The 24,023-nt window shown below is 35.0% G+C and overlaps 2 protein-coding genes across 3 annotated transcripts; one reads left to right on the top strand and one right to left on the bottom strand.

Moving 5' to 3' along the window:
- Positions 1-9,437: 9,437 nt before the first annotated feature.
- LOC116114193 (ATP-dependent RNA helicase DEAH12, chloroplastic-like) lies at positions 9,438-17,925 on the top strand. 2 transcript variants are annotated; one of them, XM_031400347.1, is made up of 4 exons: positions 10,218-10,360; positions 11,212-11,263; positions 11,530-14,659; positions 16,588-17,925. In XM_031400347.1, exons 1-4 carry the CDS (start codon positions 10,350-10,352, stop codon positions 17,799-17,801), a joined length of 4,407 nt encoding a protein of 1,468 aa, XP_031256207.1. In that variant the 5' UTR covers positions 10,218-10,349; the 3' UTR covers positions 17,802-17,925. The 2 variants fall into 2 exon arrangements, with proteins under 2 accessions (XP_031256206.1, XP_031256207.1); XM_031400346.1 differs by lacking the exon at positions 11,212-11,263 and having other exon boundaries at positions 9,438-10,360.
- Positions 17,926-18,085: 160 nt separating this feature from the next.
- LOC116114200 lies at positions 18,086-20,143 on the bottom strand. Its single transcript, XM_031400355.1, has 3 exons — positions 20,072-20,143; positions 19,769-19,864; positions 18,086-18,670 (listed from the first exon to the last, which is right to left on the bottom strand). Exons 1-3 carry the CDS (start codon positions 20,141-20,143, stop codon positions 18,086-18,088), a joined length of 753 nt encoding a protein of 250 aa, XP_031256215.1.
- Positions 20,144-24,023: the final 3,880 nt, after the last annotated feature.

The raw sequence follows: 24,023 nt of genomic DNA, 5'->3' as shown, positions 1-24,023 counted from the left end.
GTCGTTAGAAAGAGCACATTTCGAATGTTCGAATTTAATGAATTCGTCAACCAAAAAAAAAAAAAAAAGAAAAAAAAAAAAAGGCCTACTTGATTCCTGGAAGCGGCAATGACCATCATAGTGAAAGAAGAAAAACTTCGTTCCATAAGCCCCCACGTTACTCGTGTAACTATGTATTCCCTCGGCGATAGTAGATAGCCTAGACAAGTAGTAAGAGTCCTTGTCCTTGCACTTTTTCAAAAAATAAGAGCAGCCGAGCTCCGTCACGGTCAGCTCGCCCAGCTCGTTCTCATGGCACGCAATGTACATTGCAACGGCAATGACGTACGCGTTCGGAGTCAGCTGCATCGGTGAGACCCCGAAGTGGTCCAAAAGCGACTTGATGAAAAGGTGGAAGGGGATCAGTCCCCCACCCTTGATGATTTCCTCGGAGATCGTGGCTAGACTGCTTAGCGGGTATCGCGATGAGTGTGCCACGTCGAGGAAAGCATCCACCTTGATACCATACTGTTTTATTACCCTCTCGAGCTTATCCCTGGTAAGTACCGAGAAGACCTCGATAGAGATACTTGGAGCACCCTATGGGGACGAACCGGTTCCCTATTCGAATCTGGTTGTAAAGGGGTCCATTTTGCTGGTCTGCAAAACTGACAAGCAGAAAGGTCATTTAGCCGTCGTACGCTATTTCATATGATGATTTGGGAGGAAACAAACTCCCTAAATCCCAAAGAAAACCCTAACGGCATGATTCGAGCTGCCATTCATGGCTCGAACCCGACCTAAGTATCTCGTCTCTGATGGGCTATCGGAAGACAGACGACATTCAACCATGGAAAATAATGAAGCAAAAATAGAGAGAATCTCTTACCTCTCGGAGTATGAGAATAGCTTCTGCTTCAAATACTGGAAAAATACTGGTTTGAAAAGCAGAGGTTCCAGGTTTGCGAAAATCTTTTACTCTCTAAGAAAAAGGCTCTGGTGACATTGCCTGAGAAAGACTCGAGGTCTTTATAGCGTATGAATCGGCGTTTGGATTCCTTGGAATCGAAACAGCGTTTGGGCAGCAAAGGTTTCTTACCGTTGATCACAGCCACGTGTCGCTCATCAGCGGGGAAGAGTGAGCGTCACGACTGAAGAAAGTCAAATCTTTGTCTTTCTATTGAAAAGCTCAAACGACGGCCATCTCTCTCTCAGAGTATTAATTGCCTCTCAATCTGCATTTAATGCTCTAGTAAGGGACGTCGTTTCAACATGCCACGCATTTAATGTCTTGATAAGGCGTACTGTGTCAGCGTACAATGCATTTAATGCATCTAGTTGGCATTTATTATGCACAAGACACACCTGTCAGCACAGAGACTGTTTCATTAAATGCGCCTATATCAAAAACACAACAGGTGACGTCTGATGAAATCAGGTCGCTCATCCTCTACGAACAATGATCATGCGAGGCCGTGTTCGCAAAAAAGTGTCGTCCTGACCTACTTTCAAATAGGTCGGAATCACCAGAATTTCCAAAATTTCCAGAATTTCTAGGAATCATCCAATTGCGGCATGACTTGTAGTTTCCAAGGTTCGATTCTCAAGCCTTAAAAACTAGGGGACTTCTGTTATGCCTGGGAAAAGAGGGCTGACGTGGCACCCAGTTAAGTGCGAAAGGTCAGACCTCGGGAAGAGTTTACTGGTATTCTAGCGTAGCCACGTCGTGTGATCATGGTTACACCCACGCTTGCTTCTGTCAGAATAGTGGGTGCACGTCAGGCCAGCCAGGAGCTGTGATGATCCTGCGTGTCCAATCCCTATAGCAAATCACGTGAATTACTCTAGAAGATGGATAATGTGACATAAAGAAGGATTTGCGTGGATCATCCCACCAACTTACAGATTTAGTGATCATTACCTCAATGCATCCCACTATAAGTTGAGAGCCCCTCTCTCGTTAAGGGGATTCGCACATTTACTCTTAACCAACCTCTCTCTCTCTCTCTCTAGAATAGACAACATTTGATACCTTGTATTACCAGTGTAAAGTCAGTCGTCTAAAACGACCTGACCCTTATCGTTAATAAAAACATCAGTGGACGTAGGACTTGCTTCCTTAGCATCCTAACCACTTTAAAACTCCCTTTTCACTGCATTTACTGTCATTTTCCTTTCCATTCACGTGTATCTTTTGGACCAACTCAACATTTTACACGTGCATTTTGTTGGTGTCAAAATCACGCATCAACAGTTCTCTTTTTAGAAGTAGAGATCACATGAACATTAAAGACTTCAATAAAAAAATTATTTTGATTTTATTAGATGTAAATAGCAACTTAATTTAATCGTAAAATTTTATTAAAGACTTCAATAAACAAATTATTTTGATTTTATTAGATGTAAATAGCAAGTTAATTTAATCGTACATAAATTGTGCCTTAAATGGCATCGTTCTCTTTTTAGAAATAGAGATCACATAAACATTAAACCTTCCTCTTCAAAGTTAGGTGATGAAATAAAATAAAATAAATAGAGATCAAATGACCATATGCATAATCAATAACGGTCTCATTGTTTGTTTAGGGTGCAGTTGGTTCATTATTCTAATACTTTTTATAATAATATTTTGAAACAAGTAAAATTGGGTGCGATGTAAGATTTGAAAATTAACAAAAACACCCCCACCCACCCATTAAATACCAATAGTTGGCCACCACTGTCGGAGGGTAACCGAAGTCGCCATGTCAGCACACGACTGGCTGGATCTGGCCAGTCGTGCGTCGATATGGCCTTTTCCAGCCAGATTCACGATGGATCTAGCCGAAAAAGGCCAGATCTACGGCTAGTCTGGCCGCATTTGGTCATCAACGATGACCAAAGATATGGCCGTCATTGATGACTGTCTACGGCCAGATCTTTGGCAGTAGATCTGGCCTTTTTCGGCCAGATCCACCGTGGATATGGCCGGAAAAGGCTAGATCGGTGCTCTACCGGCTAGATCCAACTGGTAGTACGCCATTATACCAGATTCTGGCCAGCTTCCGGTGGTAGTGGCCAAAATCGGGTAAATGTGGGTTATTGGAGTGTTTTTGTCAATTTCTAAATTTTTTTTTTTTGGATGGTGTTTAGTTAAATTAACAAATTTATGGGATTAAAAAATAATTGAATAATATAGAATAATATTTTGAGAATAAGGAAATAAATGTGTATTTTGGATAGAATAAGGAATAGAGTAGTGAAAATTTGTGTACCAAAGGGGCCCTTAACTTTTTAAAAGTCTATTCTATTATCCTATTTAAAGTAAACAATAAAAAACACGTTGGTTTTAATATTGAAAGAATTTAAATCAAAATTCAATCTTATTCTATTCAACTCAAGACATTTAACAATTACCTTCCACAATAAAAGTTTATAAATGAACAAAAACACCCCCACTCACCCAAGCCACTGTCGACCGCCAACAATCACCGTCAGCTGCCAGCCTTTGCCGCTGCTATTGCCGGCAGCTAGCGATCGCCAATTTAGTCATTTCCGTGGATCTGGCCAAAAACGACTAGATCTATATGGCCGTTGACGACAACCATATCTGGGTAGTCGTTGACGGCCAGATTCTGGCCGTAGATCTAACCATTTTTGACCAGATACAAGATGGATCTAGCCAAAAAAAGCCAACGCCATTCCAACGACTGCCACCGGCTATCGGTTGGGCGGGTGAAGATGTTTTTGTTAATTTATAAACTTTTATTGTTTTTTTTGGGGGGGAGGGGGGGTGTTTAGCTAAATTAACAAATGTATGAGGTTAAAAAATAATCTAAATATTTTCATAAAATGTTTTCCAAAAATGTATCAAACACATTCTCAGAATCATATCCTATCCTATTCAAAATAGTTTCCCAGAATATCATATTTCAAATAGTATACCAAAGAGGCCCGATATTTTTTGGTCAACCTTATACATATAATAATGTATGTTTAATGAAATTATATCAAAACTTTTAATTATAAAAATTTTAAAATTTATTTATTAACAAATAATTTATTCATTTAATATATCATGTGTTTAATAAATATTATTAGCATATATATGTTAAATTTTAGTGGTGTAATTGCAAGAAAATAAACTAGGAAGAACTGAAATGTAAATAAACAAAATAAAGAGGGCTGAAATAAGAAGTTTTTGTTAACTCTTTCTCTTAATAAATATTCATTGCCAAGACAAGATACAAGTGTCTTCAAGTAGAGATCCATGGATTATGAGTCCATTTAGCAAGCAAGGTGGCAAATGGATTATGGTTAGAAAGCCACATCTTTTATAACACTTTGCCTCCGATTTCCACCATTTACAGATAATTGAATTTAACCTTACACAAGAAAAACCTAGTGTGACAAAAACCTATGTAAAAAAATAAAATTCTATAATGAAACTATAAAGTGGTGTTGGGCGTGCTTTATACTGCCTCATTAAAAACCTTGTCAGGAAAACTCAATAGAACAAAACCTAGTTAAGGGAAAGAGAGTATAGTGCACATATGTCTAGTACAATAGTCTTTTCCAAAACTCCCCCTAATTGATGCTCCCCCTCATAATGACAAAATTAACTTAGTTAGTTATTAAGTCTTCGTATATCGATATCATACACTAACTTTTCAAATATTGATGTCGGTAAGGTTTTAGTAAATAAATCTGGAAGATTATCACCAGAGTGTATTTGTTTGACATCAATTTCTTGACTCCGCCAAAGTTCGTGAGTGTAAAAGAACTTTAGTGAAATATACTTAGTTTGTCTCTCTTGATATACCCTCCTCTAACTTGAGTAACATATATTACATTGTCTCATTTATAATTGTAGGAGTATTTGAGGTACATGATAACTTGCATGTATTCTCAATATGATGGATGACAGATTGAGAATACATGTTAATGTCATACACTAATTTTTTAAATGTTGATGTCGGTAAGGTCTTACCATTATGTCAAATGTGTTCAGATCAAACACTTACCACTAAGCTAAAAGTTTTAACTCTTAATATTCCATCAATGACAACGTTGAATCCCATACTTAACGGTGGACAAACATGAGGGATTTTGTAATGCACATATAAGCACATCAATGGGTTGATGTAGTTAAGCACCAATGTCACGTAGATAGGTCTCCCCATAGTGTCCACATGTAAACGAGTCCATTGAAAAATTGTTGGCATAATAACCATGTGTGAGTTCGAATCTAGAAATAAATGGTGGGGGGAGGATGGGAGGAGGAGAAGGAGAAAAAGAAAGAAAGGGAAAGCTGAGAAAAAAAGGAAAGGGAAATAAAAAAAAAAATATGAGTTGTCATAAAAAAATTTGAAAGGTCAATAATAACCATATCCGGGAAGAAAATCTCAAAAATACTTATAAATTTATGAACTTTATAAATAACAGTAATTATTATTAATTTCATAAGATTATGACAACTAAATATAATAACTACATTATATAAGATGATATTATGTTAATAATAGGAGATTACCCAACCAAACACACAATAGGGTTAATATATATTTTGTGATACTTTTTTAGGGTTTACTAAAATTACGTCTTTATTTTATTAATGTACGCTTTCCTTAATAAAAATATTTTTTTTTACAAATCTGTTTTCTAAAAACTATTGGTAGTCACATCACGTCAGTTACAAGTCAATTGCAAATATATTATTAATTTTTCTCTTTCCTCTTATCAATGATGATCATAAAAAAGTCCAAGCTTTTACAGTTATCTAGATTATTTTAAACGTGTGCGCTCGCGATTCGTTTTTGAAAAGTGTCAGGAATTTATTTACGATAATAACCATTCTTATTCTGTGTTTTTATTTGTTTAAAATGATAATTAACAAATAAGATAATTACGACTACTTAGCATGCAAGTCATTTATAATCAAGATAATATTATCTTAATAACCTTTTTTTTTCTTTTTTTAGTGATAATTTATTATATTTATTGCTTTAAAATGAACCGAGCATAAAAATTTTCTTAAAAAATTCAAGAATTATGAAAAATAATTTTAAATTAAAAAAATTAATAGGGAAGAAAGAAGAAATCATAGTATAATTTGACCATTGGCTAGTGCAAAACTTGAGAGAAAAAAAAAAAAAAAAAAAAAAATGGAATCTATGTGATAATGAATAAGTTTTAGCTATTTATAAATGGGAGGAAAAGAATAAAAATGAAAATTCTAGAATAAAGTTTTCAAAGAGATGTGATCATCTTAAAATATGCCCAAATAAATTTGTATTTTTATTATTTAGAATCCATATTCAATAAGATTTCATTTAATTGTTGCTTTTTAAGTTTCATATTAATAAATTTCTACATTTTACATATATTAATGAGTATAAGATAATAATTACAATTATTTCATCATGATTAACATCTGGAGAAATTCCATGAAAAACTTCAATAATTCTTTAAGTAGTGTAGTTCTTCAAACAATCCATTATCCCTATTAATAAATGAACTTTAACATAATATAATGCCTTCCATTGTCATAAGTTGTTTTTAAATTTTGAAAATTGATTTTTGTACTTCAAATAATAATAAATATTCTAACCCCTTATTCCCAACTGACTCTTGCTTCTCCTTTTATATATTCTCATCTTTGATACAAAACTTAGAATATATAACATTATTCCTTTTAAAGAATAAAAATACAAACATAAATTTGTTTACACTATTATAAATTATAAATATTTACTGAATTACCCTCCTTCTATTTTATCAGCTTTGACCACAAAAATTTCCAATTATACCCTTATTTTCATTATTGAAATTTTATTAATTTCTTAAAAAAATTATGATTTAGATGAAATTTTAGGATTATTCTTTTTTATATTTGATGATATTCTTAATTCACTATTAATTGTTATTTTCCCTAACTTTCATTTGAAAAATAATTATTCTTCTAATAATGAAAATAAGGGTATAACTGGAATTTTGATGATCAAAGCTGGTCAAGTAAAAAAGAGACGGACAAATAGTAACTTTGGAGGAAACACCCAGTAAATTAGGGGTAATTATGTCATTCGACCTTAATTGGGACTAGTAATAGTATAGTATGAAAATTGAAAAGATATAAAGCAAGGAGCTTTAAATTGGAATTGGAGAAGGGAATCACTTTCTAGGGCATAAAAGCTTCCGCTAGATTGACAACTTATCTGTGGTCTGCCGCTATTGACTGTAAAAAGTCTCTTCACCACACATCAAAATGGAAGTAGATGGTGGTGAAGAGTTAAAATGATCGATGGCGTTTGGTCATTTTGTGCTAAGTGTTTTGGAAAATGATTTAGGGTGTATTTAGTTCATTATTTTGGATAGGATTTTAGAAATAATATTGGGTAGTTGGATAGGGGAGTATTACGAGGTAAAATTTAAAAATTTATGAAAAAGCCCCTAAGTTTGCTAATTTAATTAAACACCCTAATATATAAAATGACAAAAACACCCCACCACTTGCAGTGCCAGATTCTGGCCACCACCGCCGGAATCTGGCCAGAAAATCGCTTTACGACACAGACCGGTCGGATCTGTGTCGTAACGCATCGTTATGGTCTGTTGTGGCCGTGACGGCCGGAAAAGGCCAAAGACCGTCAACGACGACTTGACGATCAGATCTGGCCTTTTTTGGCAAGATCCATGGTGGATCTGGTCGGAAAAGGCTAGATCGGTGAACTTCCGACCATTTCTGGTCGGCAGGTAGGCCGTTGTACAGATTTCGGCTACCACCGATGGTGGTTGTCGGAATCTGGCAAGTATGGGTCGCGGGGGTGTTTTTGCTAATTTTTAAACTTTTTTTCATGGGGTATTTAATGAAATTAATAACCTTATGAGGTCTAAAAGTAATTAAAAAAATAGGCTAATATTTCTGAAATAATGTGCTAAACATTATTTAATAAATCAGATCCAGAATATGAATAATAATAATGAACCAAACACGGCCCTAGTTTTTGTCCATTGAGTGGAGATTTTCAATGTTGTCAAGTCCCTTCAGTTTTTTTGGAAGCTTTAAGTAATGAAACTAATGTGTTGTACTCGTATTGTAGAAAGGTAGAGAGCGTTAAGTTGTATATATCTTTTCAATTTAAATAAAATGTAGTAATATAAAAATTTTTTTTTTTTTGAAATAATTCACTTAAATATATTTTGTATGCTGTTTTTTAAAAACTACCATGTTAAAAAACTCTACCAAACAGTACAATAAATCTACTTTCTCTTTTTAAATTCTCCAATTCATTTCCTCAAAAAAAGAAATTGAAAAATAAAATTAAACTCACCCTTTATTCTACTCTTTCAAAAAGCTCTTACACAGTAAAGAGAGAGAGAGAGAGAGAGAGAGAAGTGAGCCGCTGGATTTAAGATTCAAGGGCTACTAGAGACGATACTATTGTGTAGAATTGTTGGATTATATGAAGCAAGAAAATAAGACATTGAATATTAATTTAAAGGGTTTAAATTGTCAAAAAACATTATCATAATAGTATCATACTTTTTAACTTTAATAGAGACAGTAATTTTCCTACCACCATCAAAAGTGAACCTCATCTTTTCAAATTCCACTAAAATCACTTTACCCACCAAGGATTTTGTGGGTTTCTTGTAATTTCTGAAGTTTTGCGTCATCAATCACTAAAATCCATGACGCCATTCAACAAAACCATTATTTATTTATTTATCAAAGGATTATTGTGTGTTAATCATTTTGGAAAAATAAATAAATTATACATTCCTAAAATTTAATAAATATTTTTTATTAAAAAAAAAAGGTAGGATATGAATACTTTTAGACCAAAGAATAATATTTTGAGTGTTTAATAGAAAAATTAGTAGGTTTTATGATCATTTGGTTTATAATTTATATGTTTAAGGTAAGAATCACAAAATTTTCATTTCAATATAAAATCCGTAATATATAAGAATGTTCTAAAATTTACACAAATGCTTGTATTATTGAAAACCATTAGATTTATGGATGTATGGTAGAGAATATATGGGTATTTTTTTTGTTCTATAGTGAAAAATGGTTTAAATATTTATGCAGTGAGATTCGACTACCTAAATCACTCTTATAAATTCAATATTCAATCGACTTCTGTAAGATGTATCCAATGAGTGACATGACATCCAGCATTGTCTTTGGCCACGTTTTGGTTGATTTTGAGGAACGCACATAGCAAACATGCTTTGGTAGAATTTATGATGGACCAAATGCTTCGCTAATCTATATTTTGATAATTTCTTAAAACCAGATTTAGGGTGTAAAATGACATAATTCAGGAATTTAATGAGGCCAAATATATTTATTTTTTATTGAATGAGCAGGGTTAGTTTGGAACTTGTGCGGGAAGGCATTCCTCCTTGCCGTGACACTGAAGCTGTAGAATTGTGCCAAATAAACACTCACACACATACGAACTATTTTCAATAGCGAATCAGGAAACAAACTCTCCCAATTCTCAATTCTTCTCTCTCTCTCTCTCTCTCTCTTTTCTATTCCAATTCAATTCATCTCTATGCCATGAAGAGATCTTTTCACCGTCAAAATTCCCACTACCACCCGCCCAATTACAACTACCACTACCGTCCCAAATTGCCACCCAATCCCGTCCCTCCCCAACGACCACCTCCGCCCACCACCACTCCCAACTTTGTTATTCACCTTCCTTTCCCTTCCTCCGCTTGTTCCAAACCCCACCTCCAAAACATTGTTTCCAAGCTCAATTTATGTCACCAGAAAGCGGTTCCTTCCCCCACCGGCTGCTCTTTCTTCTTCGGGCAGTGGGTGGACACCCTTAACGCCATGGTCAGTCTCTGGGAGTCCCGCCTCAATGGGGTCCACAACTTGACTCCCAAACTCGTTGCAAACGTCTTCGTTCCGTCTGATAAGGACGAGCTGGTGGAAAGGTTGAAGCTTTTGTTCACTGATCATATCAGGCGTTTGATGGAAGGGGAGACGGTGAAGAAGTGGCAGAGGAAGAAGGATGAGAAATCAGATGAAATTGCCGCGGTTTCGGCGAAGATGAGTGGTAAAAATCGGCTGAGTTTGAGTTTGTTTAATGAGTTGAATGAGGAGAAGAAAGTTCTGTTGCAAGAGAGGGACTTGATTGTGAGGCGAGTGAGGGAGTTTAAGAGTGCTATGAGGTGTCTTTTGAAGTGTATAGGGTGTCAAAGTGTGGAGGATGAGTGTGCAGAAGCGGGCTTGGGTTTTGAGTTGTTTAGGCTTGAGGATGAGCGATTTGATTGGGGAAAGATGCAAGCTTTAATTTTTAGGGAGTGTAAAAGGCTTGAAGCTGGGCTGCCTATTTATGTTCACAGGCAGGAGATTTTAAAGAGAATTTATGATGACCAGGTATTTTATTTTATCCTTTTTGTTGAGTGTTTAGTTGTTATTCTTGTGTTAATGGGTTGTTGGTAAGTGGCTGTTAGTTCTAAGTTTTGGAATTGAAGATAACAAGGAAAGAATCATAAGAAATAGATTTTATTCAGCTTCTTAGTTTTGGCACAATTTCAAGAGACCCTACTGTATGGAGAATAGGCTCTGTATTTCTACGCTGAGAAGGTTGTGATTATTTTAGTGGACTTCACTACTCAGAACCAAACAAAAGAACATTGGATATATGAAAATGGATATGAGTATCGTTTTTGAAGATTGTATTCATTATGAAATATAATTTAGATGTTGGATTTCATGAATATTAGACTGTTGCACCTTGACATGAATAAATGTGAAAAATTGCACATGTTAGTGTGCAAGCTTGCACTATTTTGTGTGAATTCGTGTATACTAGGATGTAAAGAGGTTGACGGCAAGACCTAAATCACTGAAGAATGAGGTTTTGTGCAGTATTTGTGCATATGAACAGCTGGAAAGTCACACAAACCCCATTTGTGTGCTATTCATGTACACTCGCCACTAGAAAGTTGCACGAATCCCCTTTTGCGCGCTGTTCGTGTCCACATGAATGGGCACAAGATTATTGTTTCCATGAAACATTGCAGTAGTAGAGCTTGCACAATGTCGCATGAATAGGCAGAAGATCATCTGAAAGTGCATTTTTTTCTACTTATATTCATCCAAAATAAAACAAAAACACATGTATAAACCCTTAAACCATGCGAATTGGATATTGATATTTCAGTCAACAGGGGGTGTTTCAGAATGTCATGCATATTTTAAAGTTCTCTTTTGTAATTATGCAGGGAATTTCTACCTAGCTTTCCTTCACATATGGCCACTCATACAGAATTAAATGTCTCTCGACTCCACCTCTTTGCTCCTTACATTTCTATTTACATGTTATTCAACCTGTTGATCACCTTGTGTTTTGTATTGTTTCTTTCTCATGAATCTTAAATGCCTATCAATAATGTGGTGTGGTTTGTGATATCTAGTCTGTTGATTTATCTTTTTACTATTGTAATTTGATAACAAATTGATTCTCCAATACAACCATGTATCTGGACTTTTATTCTGTTTGATGTGCTTTTTCATCTTTCTTCTGAATGTTATTTGGACAGGTGATGGTATTGATTGGAGAGACTGGTTCTGGAAAGAGTACACAGCTGGTTCAGTTTCTTGCTGATTCAGGAGTAGGTGCTGATCAGTCCATTGTTTGTACTCAGCCTCGGAAGATTGCTGCTGTTTCATTGGCACATAGGGTCAGAGAAGAAAGTAGTGGGTGCTATGGGGATGATTCAGTCATATGTTATCCCACTTTTTCATCAGCTCAGCAATTTGATTCAAAGGTAATATATATGACAGACCATTGTTTACTGCAGCACTATATGAATGATAGAAATTTATCTGGGATTTCGTGCATCATTGTTGATGAGGCTCATGAAAGGAGCTTGAACACTGATCTCCTTTTGGCATTAATTAAAGATTTACTTGGCCGGAGGTTTGATCTAAGGCTTGTGATAATGTCTGCAACAGCAGATGCAAACCAGCTTTCGGATTACTTCTTTAATTGTGCAATCTCTCATGTGATGGGAAGAAATTTTCCAGTGGATGTCAGATACGTCCCTTGTACTACAGAGGGAACTTCTGTTTCTGGTATTGTCGCATCATATGTTTCTGATGTTTTGAGGATGGCTACAGAGGTGCATAGAACCGAGAAAGAAGGAACAATTCTTGCTTTCCTTACTTCTAAAATGGAAGTAGAATATGCTTGTGAGAAGTTTAATTCTCCCTCGGCTGTTGGGTTACCGTTGCATGGAAAGCTTTCTTTTGAAGAGCAGATTCGTGTTTTCCAGAACTACCCTGGGAAAAGAAAAGTTATATTTGCCACAAATGTTGCCGAAACATCACTAACAATTCCTGGGGTCAAGTATGTGATTGATTCTGGTGTGGTCAAAGAGAGTCGTTTTGAACCTGGCACTGGCATGAATGTTCTTGAAGTTTGCGGGATCAGCCAGAGTTCGGCTAATCAACGAGCTGGTCGTGCTGGGAGAACAGAACCTGGAAGATGTTACCGACTATATAGCAAGTGGACTTTCGATTTGATGCCCCCCAATCAGGAGCCTGAGATCCGCAGAGTTCATCTTGGTGTTGCTGTTCTGAGGATACTCGCATTGGGAATGAAGAATGTACAGAGTTTTGATTTTGTGGATGCACCCAGTGCCAAAGCCATTGAAATGGCAATTAGGAATCTTCTTCAATTGGGAGCTATTAAGCTGAACAATAATGTCTACGAATTAACGACTGATGGTCGATCCATGGTTAAATTGGGCATTGAGCCTCGACTTGGTAAATTGGTTATCAGTTGCTTTAATAATCGCTTGGGCCGGGAGGGTGTTGTTCTTGCTGCTGTAATGGCAAATGCCAGTAGCATATTTTGCAGAGTTGGTAGTGCTGGTGATAAGCTAAAAGCTGATTGCCTTAAGGTGCAATTTTGTCATCAAAACGGTGACCTCTTTACTCTGCTCTCTGTATACAAGGAATGGGAGTCTCTCCCCAAAGAGGAGAGAAATAAATGGTGCTGGGAAAACAGCATTAATGCCAAATCCATGCGGAGATGTCAGGAAACAATCAAGGAGTTGGAGATTTGCCTAAGAAAGGAACTTAATTATATCATTCCGAGTTACTGGCTCTGGGATCCTCAAAAATATACTGAGCATGATAAGCTGTTGAAGGAGATTATACTCTCTGCCCTCTCTGAAAATGTGGCTATGTACTCTGGGTATGATCAACTCGGTTATGAAGTGGCGTTGACTGGACAACATGTTCAGATTCATCCGTCAAGTTCATTATTAATATTTGGTCAGAAGCCAAATTGGGTTGTTTTTAGTGAACTACTATCAGCAACTAATCAATATTTGGTTTGTGTTACTGCCTTTGATATTGAGAGTTTGTCTACCCTTTGTTCTGCTCCTTTGGTTGATGTGTCTAAGATGGAAAAGCAGAAGTTGCAAGTCAGAGTGATGACTGGTTTTGGCAGTATCCTCCTTAAAAAGTTTTGTGGGAAGTCTAACAGTAGTGTCCATTCCCTTGTATCATGTGTTCGGACTGCCTATATGGATAAAAGAATTGGTATTGAAGTCAACGTTGACCAGAATCAGATTCTTGTATTTGCCTCTTCACAGGACATGGATAAGGTTGTTGGCCATGTAAATAATGTGTTAGAGTATGAAAAAAGATGGTTGCATAATGAGTGTGTAGAGAAGTGCTTATATCATGGAGCTGGTGTCTCACCATCTATGGCGCTGTTTGGAGCTGGTGCTGAAATCAAGCATTTAGAACTTGAAAAGAGATTTTTAACTGTTGATGTATTTCATTCAAATGCAAATATCCTGGATGATAAGGAGCTTTTGATGTTTCTTGAGAAAAATTCCTCTGGTAGTATTTGTGCTGTCCACAAGTTTGCAGGCACTGGACAAGAGAGCGATGACAATGAAAAGTGGGGCAGGGTAATGTTTCTTACCCCTGATGCTGCTAGAAAAGCTGCAGAGCTGAATGAAGTTGAATTTGGTGGTTCTCTGCTGAAGGTACTACCGTCACGGACAACCTTTGGAGTTGATAAAACTTATTCATTCCCTGCGGTCAGGGCGAGAGTTTCCTGGCCTCGTAGGCACAGTAAGGGGGTTGCAATTGCTAAATGTAACTTTCATGACGTTGAATTATTGATTAATGATCTTGCTAATCTGACGATTGGAGGAAGGTTTATTAGATGTGAAGTTAGCAGAAAGTGTATGGATTCTGTTGTGATAAGTGGATTTGATAAAGAACTTTCTGAAGATGAAGTTTTAGATGAATTGAGGAAAGTTACTGAGAGGAGATTTCTTGATTTTTTCCTGGTGAGAGGAGCTTCTGTCGAATGTCCACCATGTGATGCTTTCGAAGAAGCACTATTAAGAGAGATATCTCACTTTATGCCTAAAAGAAATCCCCAGAGTAACTGTGTCCGAGTCCAGGTTTTTGAGCCCGAATCAAAGGATGCTTTCATCAGAGCTCTTATCACTTTCGATGGAAGATTACATTTGGAGGCAGCAAGAGCTTTGGAGCAACTGGAAGGGAAAACATTGCCTGGATGTCTTACATGGCAGAAAATAAAGTGCCAGCAGTTGTTTCATACCTCCTTATCCTGCCCAGTGTCGGTCTATTCTGTAATTAAGGAGCAACTGCATTCTCTGATTTCAGCCCCCAAAAAAGGTGCTTTTACTTCCTCGTTTTTATAGGTATCCAGATATACACTGACACACATATGGCTAGAAGTCTGTAATTTTGTTGTATTTGTTTATCTTTTCTCTCTGAATATTACATTTTTCCTCAAACCTTTTCATTCGGCTGGACTTAGCAGAGGAGCTAGGATTTTATTTTGGGGAGGTGGAGAGGGCAAGTTTTTGTAAGTATAATGTAACACATACACCTTGGCTTACAACAAACTATTTAAAAGAAATTAAGAAATACATAGATAAGTAGTTAGTTGTATTATTATTACTGAATAAAAAATTATTGCAATTATCATAGTGCTCCTTAGTCTTGAATTTAAAAGTATATAAATCTAATTATGAGAATAAACTATAAAATTTTATGAATGATTTTGGACTATTAAAATAAATTAAATGATAATCAAGTTGGCCAATTGATTTTTGGTTAAGAAATTCAATAACAATAGTTTTTATTAGGAATAATGACGAATGACTGGTTATTGCATAAACTTCAAGCCAATAATGAACAAAAATTATCTTTTGTTGAGATTTTATTTTACACAAACAAGCACCACACACATTAAATACGTATCTAGGGAAGTGATTGTTTTGAGTTTGAATTTACCTCATGAGTTCATTTAATCGGAGTAACTGTATTGTTATCTAGTTCCTCTATCTTTGAGTCAAGTTCTCTCTCTTTTGTTTTTTTAGTTTAGTTTTTTTAAATTTTCTACTTTTGGAACCCTTAGGCCATGTTTGGGGGGCTGGGACTATCGGGTGGGATGGACTAGACATGTCTCAATCTTTGGACTGCTGTTTAAGAGATTGGGACAGAACTATATTTAGTTTTATTCTCTTCATATTGTCCCAAAAGAATGGGGTTAGTTGGCCGATGCAAAGCATGGGTCTTCTAGTCCCATGTTGGGACTAAACTTTATTTACATGTTATACTCAAAATATAAATACTATACTGGTTTAAAATTAATATTATAAATATATTTTTTAAATATTATATATCAAGATTAATCGTATCTTACTTAACGAATGTTCTTAAATAATTCATGCTCCCCGTTGACCTCTTTTCCACCAGTGACTGGAATGTAGATAATCTTCTGCTTTCTTAAACGGTCATGTTCTTGAGCCTTTTAACAAATGCATAAGTTCAAAGTATAGGTTCATTTTACTGTACATTTACACTATTTATACATTTGCCATACATAGATGAGGTAGCTTAAGATATCTGTTGGTCCCTGCTGATTTTCATCCCCTTTTGATGATATTTTATCTTTCTGTACTATTTTAGTTTCCTACAAAATAAAAGGAAAAATAAAAAAAACTTAGCTACCCTGTTTAAACTTTTGAGTAAAGATTCCAACATTATCAATACAATGGATGACTTTGTAGTTGGACTTGGGAATAGCGAAGTTCGTATTGTCACTCTGATAGCATTTGAGTCCATGGTGGTTCATACAACCCTTGTATTAATGTTGGATAACTATCTTTACTTGTAAGTTATCATCATTGATCCCCAATTGTCCTATTTTTGGGTTGCTGAGGATCTTCTAATTTTGTGGTAGACTAAAAATCATGTTTATAGCTAGGAATCATTGTCTAAGATTTTGGTAGTCAATTTTTATTCAAGATTAGCTTGATGGATCAGGGAAATTCTTCTATCTGATCAGGCAGTGTATGGCACTACCATTATTTGGCCTCTGTATGAGTTTGGTTTTTGAAGGTCTTTTGTTAGGGTTTCTATATGAGATTCATGTTTTGGGTAATTCCTATGAGTAGAATCACTGGTTGACTATTACACGGTTATTCAATTGCCATCATTTTGATTTTATGCATATTTAAGCAGTATAATTTAATGGAATTCCATTAATGTTTCTGAAATATTGAGAGATGACAGTTGAATTTTTTCATTTGCAGGCGCAGAATGCCGGTTAGATAGAAATGATAATGGTTCCTATCGGGTGAGAATATCTGCCAATGCGACTAAAACTGTAGCAGATATGAGACGACCTATAGAAGAGCTTATGAGAGGGAAGACCATAAATCATGCAGATCTTACTCCATCTATTTTACAGCATCTGTTCTCAAGAGAGGGCATCAATCTGAAGAAGTCACTTCAGCAAGAGACAAAAACTTACATTATCTTTGACAGACATAACCTTAATGTAAGGATCTTTGGCTCTTCAGATAATATTGCTATTGCCGAGCAAAAATTGATTCGATCCCTTTTGGCTTTCCATGAAAGCAAGCAACTAGAAATTCATCTCCGAGGTGGAGTTCTTCCTCCTGACCTAATGAAAAGAGTTGTTAAGAAGTTTGGGCCAGACCTTCACGGGCTCAAAGAGATGGTTCCTGAGGCCGAGTTTACACTCAACAGCCGCCGCCAGGTCATTTCCATGCAGGGAGACAAAGAGTGGAAGCAGAAAGTGGAAGAGATAGTTTATGAGATTGCCCAGAAGAGTGATGGCACAGCTGAGAGAGTTGACAGTGAATATGCCTGCCCCATTTGCTTATGTGAAGTTGAGGAAAGTTACCGGCTTGAAGGTTGTGGACATACATTTTGTCGTTCATGCCTGGTGGAGCAGTGTGACTCGGCAATGAAAAACTTGGATAGTTTTCCAATATGCTGTGCTCGTGGGGGTTGTACGACTCCTATTCTACTTGCGGATTTGAGGTGTCTCTTGGCTGGTGAGAAGTTGGAGGAACTTTTTAGAGCTTCACTAGGCGCATATGTGGCATCCAGTCGGGGTACCTACAGGTTTTGCCCATCTCCTGATTGCCCGTCGATATATAGAGTTGCAGATCCAGAAACAGGAGGGGAGCCATTCTTCTGTGGAGCTTGTTTCGCGGAGACTTGCACCAAATGTCACTTGGAGCACCATCCATTCCTATCGTGTGAAAAGTATATAGAATTTAATGAAGATCCAGATGTATCACTGAAGGAGTGGTGCCAAGGAAAAGAAAATGTGAAGACTTGCCCAGTCTGTGGATACACAATTGAGAAGGTAGACGGGTGTAACCATGTTGAGTGTAAGTGTGGGAAACACGTTTGCTGGGTTTGTTTAGATTACTACAGTACTGCTGAGGACTGCTATGGCCACATGAGGGCTATTCACATGTCAATAATATGAAATTAAACTACCCTTTATTATGTAATATATGTTTATATTTACTCATCTAATCATTGTAAATACCAATTGCACACATTTTATAAGTATAGCTGTGGTTACTTGTTCCTGTTCTCCTTTATATTAATATGATAAATAAAACATTAAAAGTAGTCCGAGTTTTAGTTTCTACAAGTTTGTATGATCACATATACAAGCATTTCTTTTTTCTTCTATAGACCGTCTTGTTTTTGCAATGCCGAACCATTACTCTACCAAAGATGAATAACAAACAATCAAAAGCAAATTCAGAACAAATATTTGCACCCAAATGCAAATCCCACACTAACTATCCCTAAACAAAGTGCCAAAGCCATAAACAATGACACCCCAACTCCATCTTCCCCATCATCATCTCCCTCTTTGCCAGCACCACAACAACACAATAAATTACTCTCTGTCTTCTGCACCTTTGAAACTTGAACTTCAAGCAATCTCATCCATTGTCGATAAGCAAATATCCGCATTGAGTCCTCCAAGAAAACACAGTACAGACTGTCCCTCTCCTTTGCAAAACTTGCAGCTCTCTTCTCGGCCTCCCTTGCACGCGTCTGTGACAATCTCAACGCCTTCACAAGCTCCAGCTTTTCACTTTCACCACTTCTACACGCATCAAAATCATACCTCTCTTCCTCTTCTCGTCCCATCACACCACATATCCTATTCATAGGAGATATAACCATCTTATCCGACCCAGAAAAAACCTTCGAAGGAGGCGGCAAATCACAATTCTGCATGAGTTCAATCCCAGATTTTTGAGAAAGCAAATGACCCATCACCATATCATTGTGGTTGTTTGAAGATACTGATGCCCACTTAGCCATGGGAGATGACTTCATGCATAAAGTATTTGAGTGGTTTTGTTAATGAAAATTTTGATCAAACAGTTGAAATAAGAGAAGTTTAGAGATGGTTAATTAAATTGAAGCGTGGAAGGCAAGGAGGTTGTTGAGGTGGGAGTAGTGGTTGGATTGAGGGAGGCATGAGATAGATAACAGAGAGAGAGAGTGGCTCAAGCAACCATTGCGTATTAGAAAACAATAAAATGGGAGATATTAAAATGGTAAATGACATATCAATGGAGAAAATTGTCTTTTTCTTTTTTGAGGAAATTCGTTTCTTGCGTGTTTAGACAAACTCAGCAAGTGCTTTACTGTTTCAACTTTCAAGATTCTAATGTAAGCCAACTCATACCGATTTACATGGGCGGTTACCTTATTAATTTTAAATAGGTTTTTACATAGATAACCCCAAGATTTAGTGAAAGAATATCTTTTAATTTCTCAATCCATCCTTCACTCTTAACACTGTTGGCCACAAGGGGTAGTTTATAATTGACAAATATTTGTGAAAAGTTAATTTTGGGTAAGATGTTTAAAATATCAAAAATATTAAATGATATAAAAATATTAAAGTTTGACATTTGATAAGATATTCGAAGAAAAAAAAAAAACTTGTATTTTTTATTGTGTTGTCTGTTTTACTATTGAGTAATGCTACAGTCACCGAAGTTGTGCACCGAATTTATGCACCGAATAATGTGGTAAAATCCTGACCGTTGATTAATATTAAGTTAAAATTAATCAACGGTTAAGATTTTGTCACGTCATTCGATGCACAAATTCGGTGCACTACCGTCGGTGGCTGTATTATTTTCCTTTACCATTATGGTAGTTATTAATTTTTTTTTTTTACAAGCATTTATCAATTACAAGGGTGTAAATGTTCATTTCTGAAACTTGTGGGTCTCATTTTTCTTTCACTAAACCTTGGGGGCCGGGAAAAATAAATATAATCTCATAATTCATAAATGTTTTTTCTTATCAATTTTAAACGATTTTTTGGGTTTTAATCAAGGTTTTAAAACCCAGTCTGGGGTGAAACCTGAGAAAGTGGCTAGGTCCCGGGTTGATCAGTTGAATCAGTTTGACCTTTTCAGTTAAACAGGTGACATCAGCATGTCCAAATGATTGAAATCCAACAAAAACACCCTTAAAAATTTTATAAGTCCCTACAAGATTGAAATCCTGCAAAAACACCCCAAATTACACCATTAGCATCAACAACCCATGCCAAATAGAGTTTGCTTTCGGCATCAACAACACACCCCATCACCACGAAAACTCTCCCCTAAGCCTCCTAACCAAAACCCATCTCGTCCCACAGCCGTTTGCCTCGTTTTTGCCATCAATAGATTTTTGCAATTTTCGATCGTTTCACTCATCGAAAATCACCTCTATCGCCACCTTTCGACTCACTGACCCTTCCTCTTCAAAACCCCCAACATCCCAACCACCAATTGTCATCTTAATTTCTAGAGTTTGTCATGAACAATCAAAATTGTAACTCAGCCCGATGAAGGCCCTAGGTCCTGGTTGAACCGACCAAGCCAAGCCGAATTTTGAAACACTAGTTTTAATGCCTTTTTCATTTTAATTAAATATTATTATTATCATCAAAATTTTATGAGGATTACAATTTTTTTTTAAGTTTTAAAAATTTTATGGTGTAAGTGATGAAGATTTTATGGAGGTTGAAGAGAGTGATTAGGACATTGACTACGGTAAGTAATATCTAATGAAATTTTAGATGAGAATCTAATATTAAATTGCGTATCAAAGACAAAAGAGGAAACCTAAAAGCAATCTTAGGAATTTGAAGTTAAGTTTGAGAATCTTATGTGATTCTCTACCCCATGAAGGGTTTGTTTCCTTTTCAAATGAGCATTTCTTCCCTTATGGGGCTTCCATAAATACATATGGGTGAATTTCACATATCTTATCAAATTGGACTAATTTATTGGGATATAATTGAATTAGATTAAATGGGATAATACAAGATTGTAGTATATTAGATTGGATTAATTTTACGCTAAGGCTGGAAGTCTTTGAAATATGATAAACTTTAATCTCTTTATTATATTTTAGGTCATCATTTTAATTGTTTTGATAAGTCTTTATTTGATTTGTTTTCCTATATATATATAATCTTATTTCCGGGATGTCATAAAGAGCATCAAGCGACTTGATTTTTCCTTGCACCTAATGTGTTCATCGAAGACCTTGGGTTCCTCAAAACAACCAAAACTTTTGGGCCTGTTTGGTATGTTATTTGAAAAAAATATTATTCTAAAATACTATCTGAATAGAATATGATAGGATTAAATCAAATAGGGTAAGATTCTGATAATGTGTTTGGTATAATATCTGAAAATTATATCTGAGTTGGATAAAAATTAGAATAGTTGTTTGGTACATATTTGGAAGATATTTTCTGAAAATATTTGGATTATTTTTTAACCTCTACATTTGTTAATTTAGCTAAACACTCTCATAATAAAAGTTTATAAATTAACAAAAACACCCCTACCCACCGAAAAACTATCAACAGTCGGCTACCACCGCTGGACGGCAGACGACAATTGTCAGATCTATTGGATCTGACCTTTTTTTTTTACTAGATCTACGATCAGATCTCTTACCGTAGATCTAGCAGTTTCTAGCCAGATCTGGCCAAAAACAGCCAGATCAGCACAGACTGGCCAAATATGGTCGATCGTGCATTGTTCTAGCGTCGGCGGCCGATGGTGGCAATGACGGCAGTCAACAATGGCTTGGGTGGGTGGGGGTGTTTTTGTTAATTTATAAATTTTTATTGTGAAATGTAATTATTTTTAGTTGAATAGAGTTGGGAAAATATTAGAATAGAATAATAGAAAATAAGTCCCACACACTTTTCATTTTCAATTGAAAAAATCTATTTGATTCGGATTGATTCTCAAAATAATGATCCCAATAAGTAAACAAACACAATTTTTTTTTTTTTTAATCCAAATAGGATAACATAAAAATGATTGAAAAGAGTGAAACAAACAGGGGGTTTAATTTTCTCTTATTTGTATTTTTTCCTTTTCGTCCTAAATCTAAATTAGGGATTGGATATAGTGGATAAAAATGGATCATATTATGTTAGATTGAATTGAATTATATATAACGTTGTAGTGTTTGGTATTTCATTGTATTACACTATTTTTAAAAGGGTTATTATCAATTAGAGGATACTATTTTTTTTCTTTTTTCTGAATATACAACATATACAAAGATTGCATATAATTTTTTTTATATAAATTGATGTGATACAAAGATTGCATATAATTTTTTTTATATAAATTGATGTGACACAAGATGAATGAAAGAATCAACATAAAAGTCAACTTTAGTAAATGCATAATAAATTAGGTTGAATCATGAATGAAGTATGAGGAGAAAAATGACCCAAATATACAATTAACGGAGAACAAAATAGTAAAAATCCGTTAACATGGTTGTTGAAAATGACAAAAATAATCATTTTTTTGATGTCATCTATGATATTATTGTTAGAAAAAAAATTAAGTTAGTATACAATTAAATAAATTAAAAATTAGAAAAAATATATAATTAAAATAACTTTAGTCAAATATATATATATACATATATATATATTGTGAATTTGTTTTTTTATGTTCTTAAGTTCTTTCACTAATTAATGGCAACAAATGATATTAAGGTATAAGGTATCTGTGATTTAGATATGATATGATATAAACTATTTCCTCCAAGTCAAATTAAACATATCTATCTTCAAAATTAAAATATTTATCAACAAAAACATCCCATAGTCCTACAATTCTCTAAAAAACCTAATTAAACTCCGGTGAGATATCATTAATTTCTGCTATAAAGCCACCTGAATAGTTATAGATAAGTGTTAACCCCTTTCACAATACCATCTTGAATACATACATGAGTAAAAATAACAAAAAACCGTCTGTGTAGTGTCATATTAGCCATTAAAACAAAAGTAGATACCTAAACTGTCATTGAGAAACCTCCAACTCTCTAATGACTCTGGGTTGGTTTACCTGAATCACCATCTCTTAAAACACCATTTGTTGATCTTATTAATATGATGTTCTCTAAACTCTAAAGTAGTACAATAACAAAAAATCAATTAAAAAGAATAAAATAATTCTGAAATTTTATAATTGGAGAGTAGAATAGTTAAAATTGAATTGTCCATATGCTTGAAAAAATTAATACTGACTGCACAAAACCAAGAAAGAAAAGGAAAAGGTCATTTTCATAAGTTTTCCTAAATTTTATAAATAACCTAGCCTTATGGCCATTGTTAACGACTGTGAACAATAATTATAATTAAATACTTACTGTTGATATAGAAACCTGCACCAACCAGAGAATTCTGATCGACCTTGATGAGACCAGAATGAATGTGCGTGTGATTACGGGTAATCAGCGATGGACAAATATTAAGTGCAATAAAAAAAATGACAATGAGAATTTTTAAAGTGGTTCGGCGAGGTAAACTCTTGAGCCTACATCCACTGTTTTTTGTATTTCTTGTGAAAGCTTACAATAAGAATTATGTGTCAAAGTCATAACCCCTTTTTCATCATTTTGTGTGGGTTTATGTATAAGGTCATCTCTCTCTCTCTCTCTCTCTCTCTCTCTCTCTCTCTCTCTCTCTCTCTCTCTCTCTCTCTCTCTCTCTTTCTATATATATATATAATATATATATATACTTTATATATATATATATATATATATATATATATATATATATATATATATATATATATATCCACATCCCAACTTTCTTCCAAATCCTAATTGTTTTGAAAATAAAAGTGGTTACAAATCTCTCAATACCTAAAACTATTATTCACTACAAATACAAATACAAAAACAAGTATTGGATAACGATAATACTCTCTTAGTCTTCTTCAAAACTCTTAGGTTTTAGATATGAACATTTTTTTATCCAACTCTCTCTATTTTATTACAATATGAACTAGCATTTTTTATCCAGTTATCTATAATTTATCAATATATAGAAAACATTAATCAAATACAAAAACAGTAAATACAAAAAACATTTTTTGTCCTATTCTTTTATTTTATCAATATTCAGTTAATATACAAAATACATTCATATAAATATACATAAAACATTGATATATGGAAAACATTTTTTATACAATTCTCTCTATTTTATCCAAACAACATTTAGATCAATATACAAAAAACTTTTTATACAACTTTCTCTTTTCATCCACACAACATTCGAATAAATATATAGAAAACTTTTTTATCCAACTCTATCTATTTTATCCACCCAACATTCAAA

This window comes from Pistacia vera, unplaced genomic scaffold, assembly GCF_008641045.1.
Source record: "Pistacia vera cultivar Batoury unplaced genomic scaffold, PisVer_v2 Contig702, whole genome shotgun sequence".
Lineage (NCBI taxonomy): Eukaryota > Viridiplantae > Streptophyta > Magnoliopsida > Sapindales > Anacardiaceae > Pistacia > Pistacia vera.
Note: the sequence above shows the minus strand (reverse complement) of the source record. Positions and strands in the feature narration are given on the sequence as shown.

Coding starts and splice junctions, on each gene's coding strand:
- LOC116114200 (XM_031400355.1), bottom strand. CDS start 20,143: ATGACAATTGGTGGTTGGGATGTTGGGGGTTTTGAAGAGGAAGGGTCA. Junction 19,865..20,071: donor GTCGAAAGGTGGCGATAGAG/GTGATTTTCGAT, acceptor GTGTTTTTGCAG/GATTTCAATCTTGTAGGGAC. Junction 18,671..19,768: donor TCACCTGTTTAACTGAAAAG/GTCAAACTGATT, acceptor TTATGCATGAAG/TCATCTCCCATGGCTAAGTG.
- LOC116114193 (XM_031400346.1), top strand. CDS start 9,530: ATGAAGAGATCTTTTCACCGTCAAAATTCCCACTACCACCCGCCCAAT. Junction 10,361..11,529: donor AGAGAATTTATGATGACCAG/GTATTTTATTTT, acceptor TTATTTGGACAG/GTGATGGTATTGATTGGAGA. Junction 14,660..16,587: donor GATTTCAGCCCCCAAAAAAG/GTGCTTTTACTT, acceptor TTTCATTTGCAG/GCGCAGAATGCCGGTTAGAT.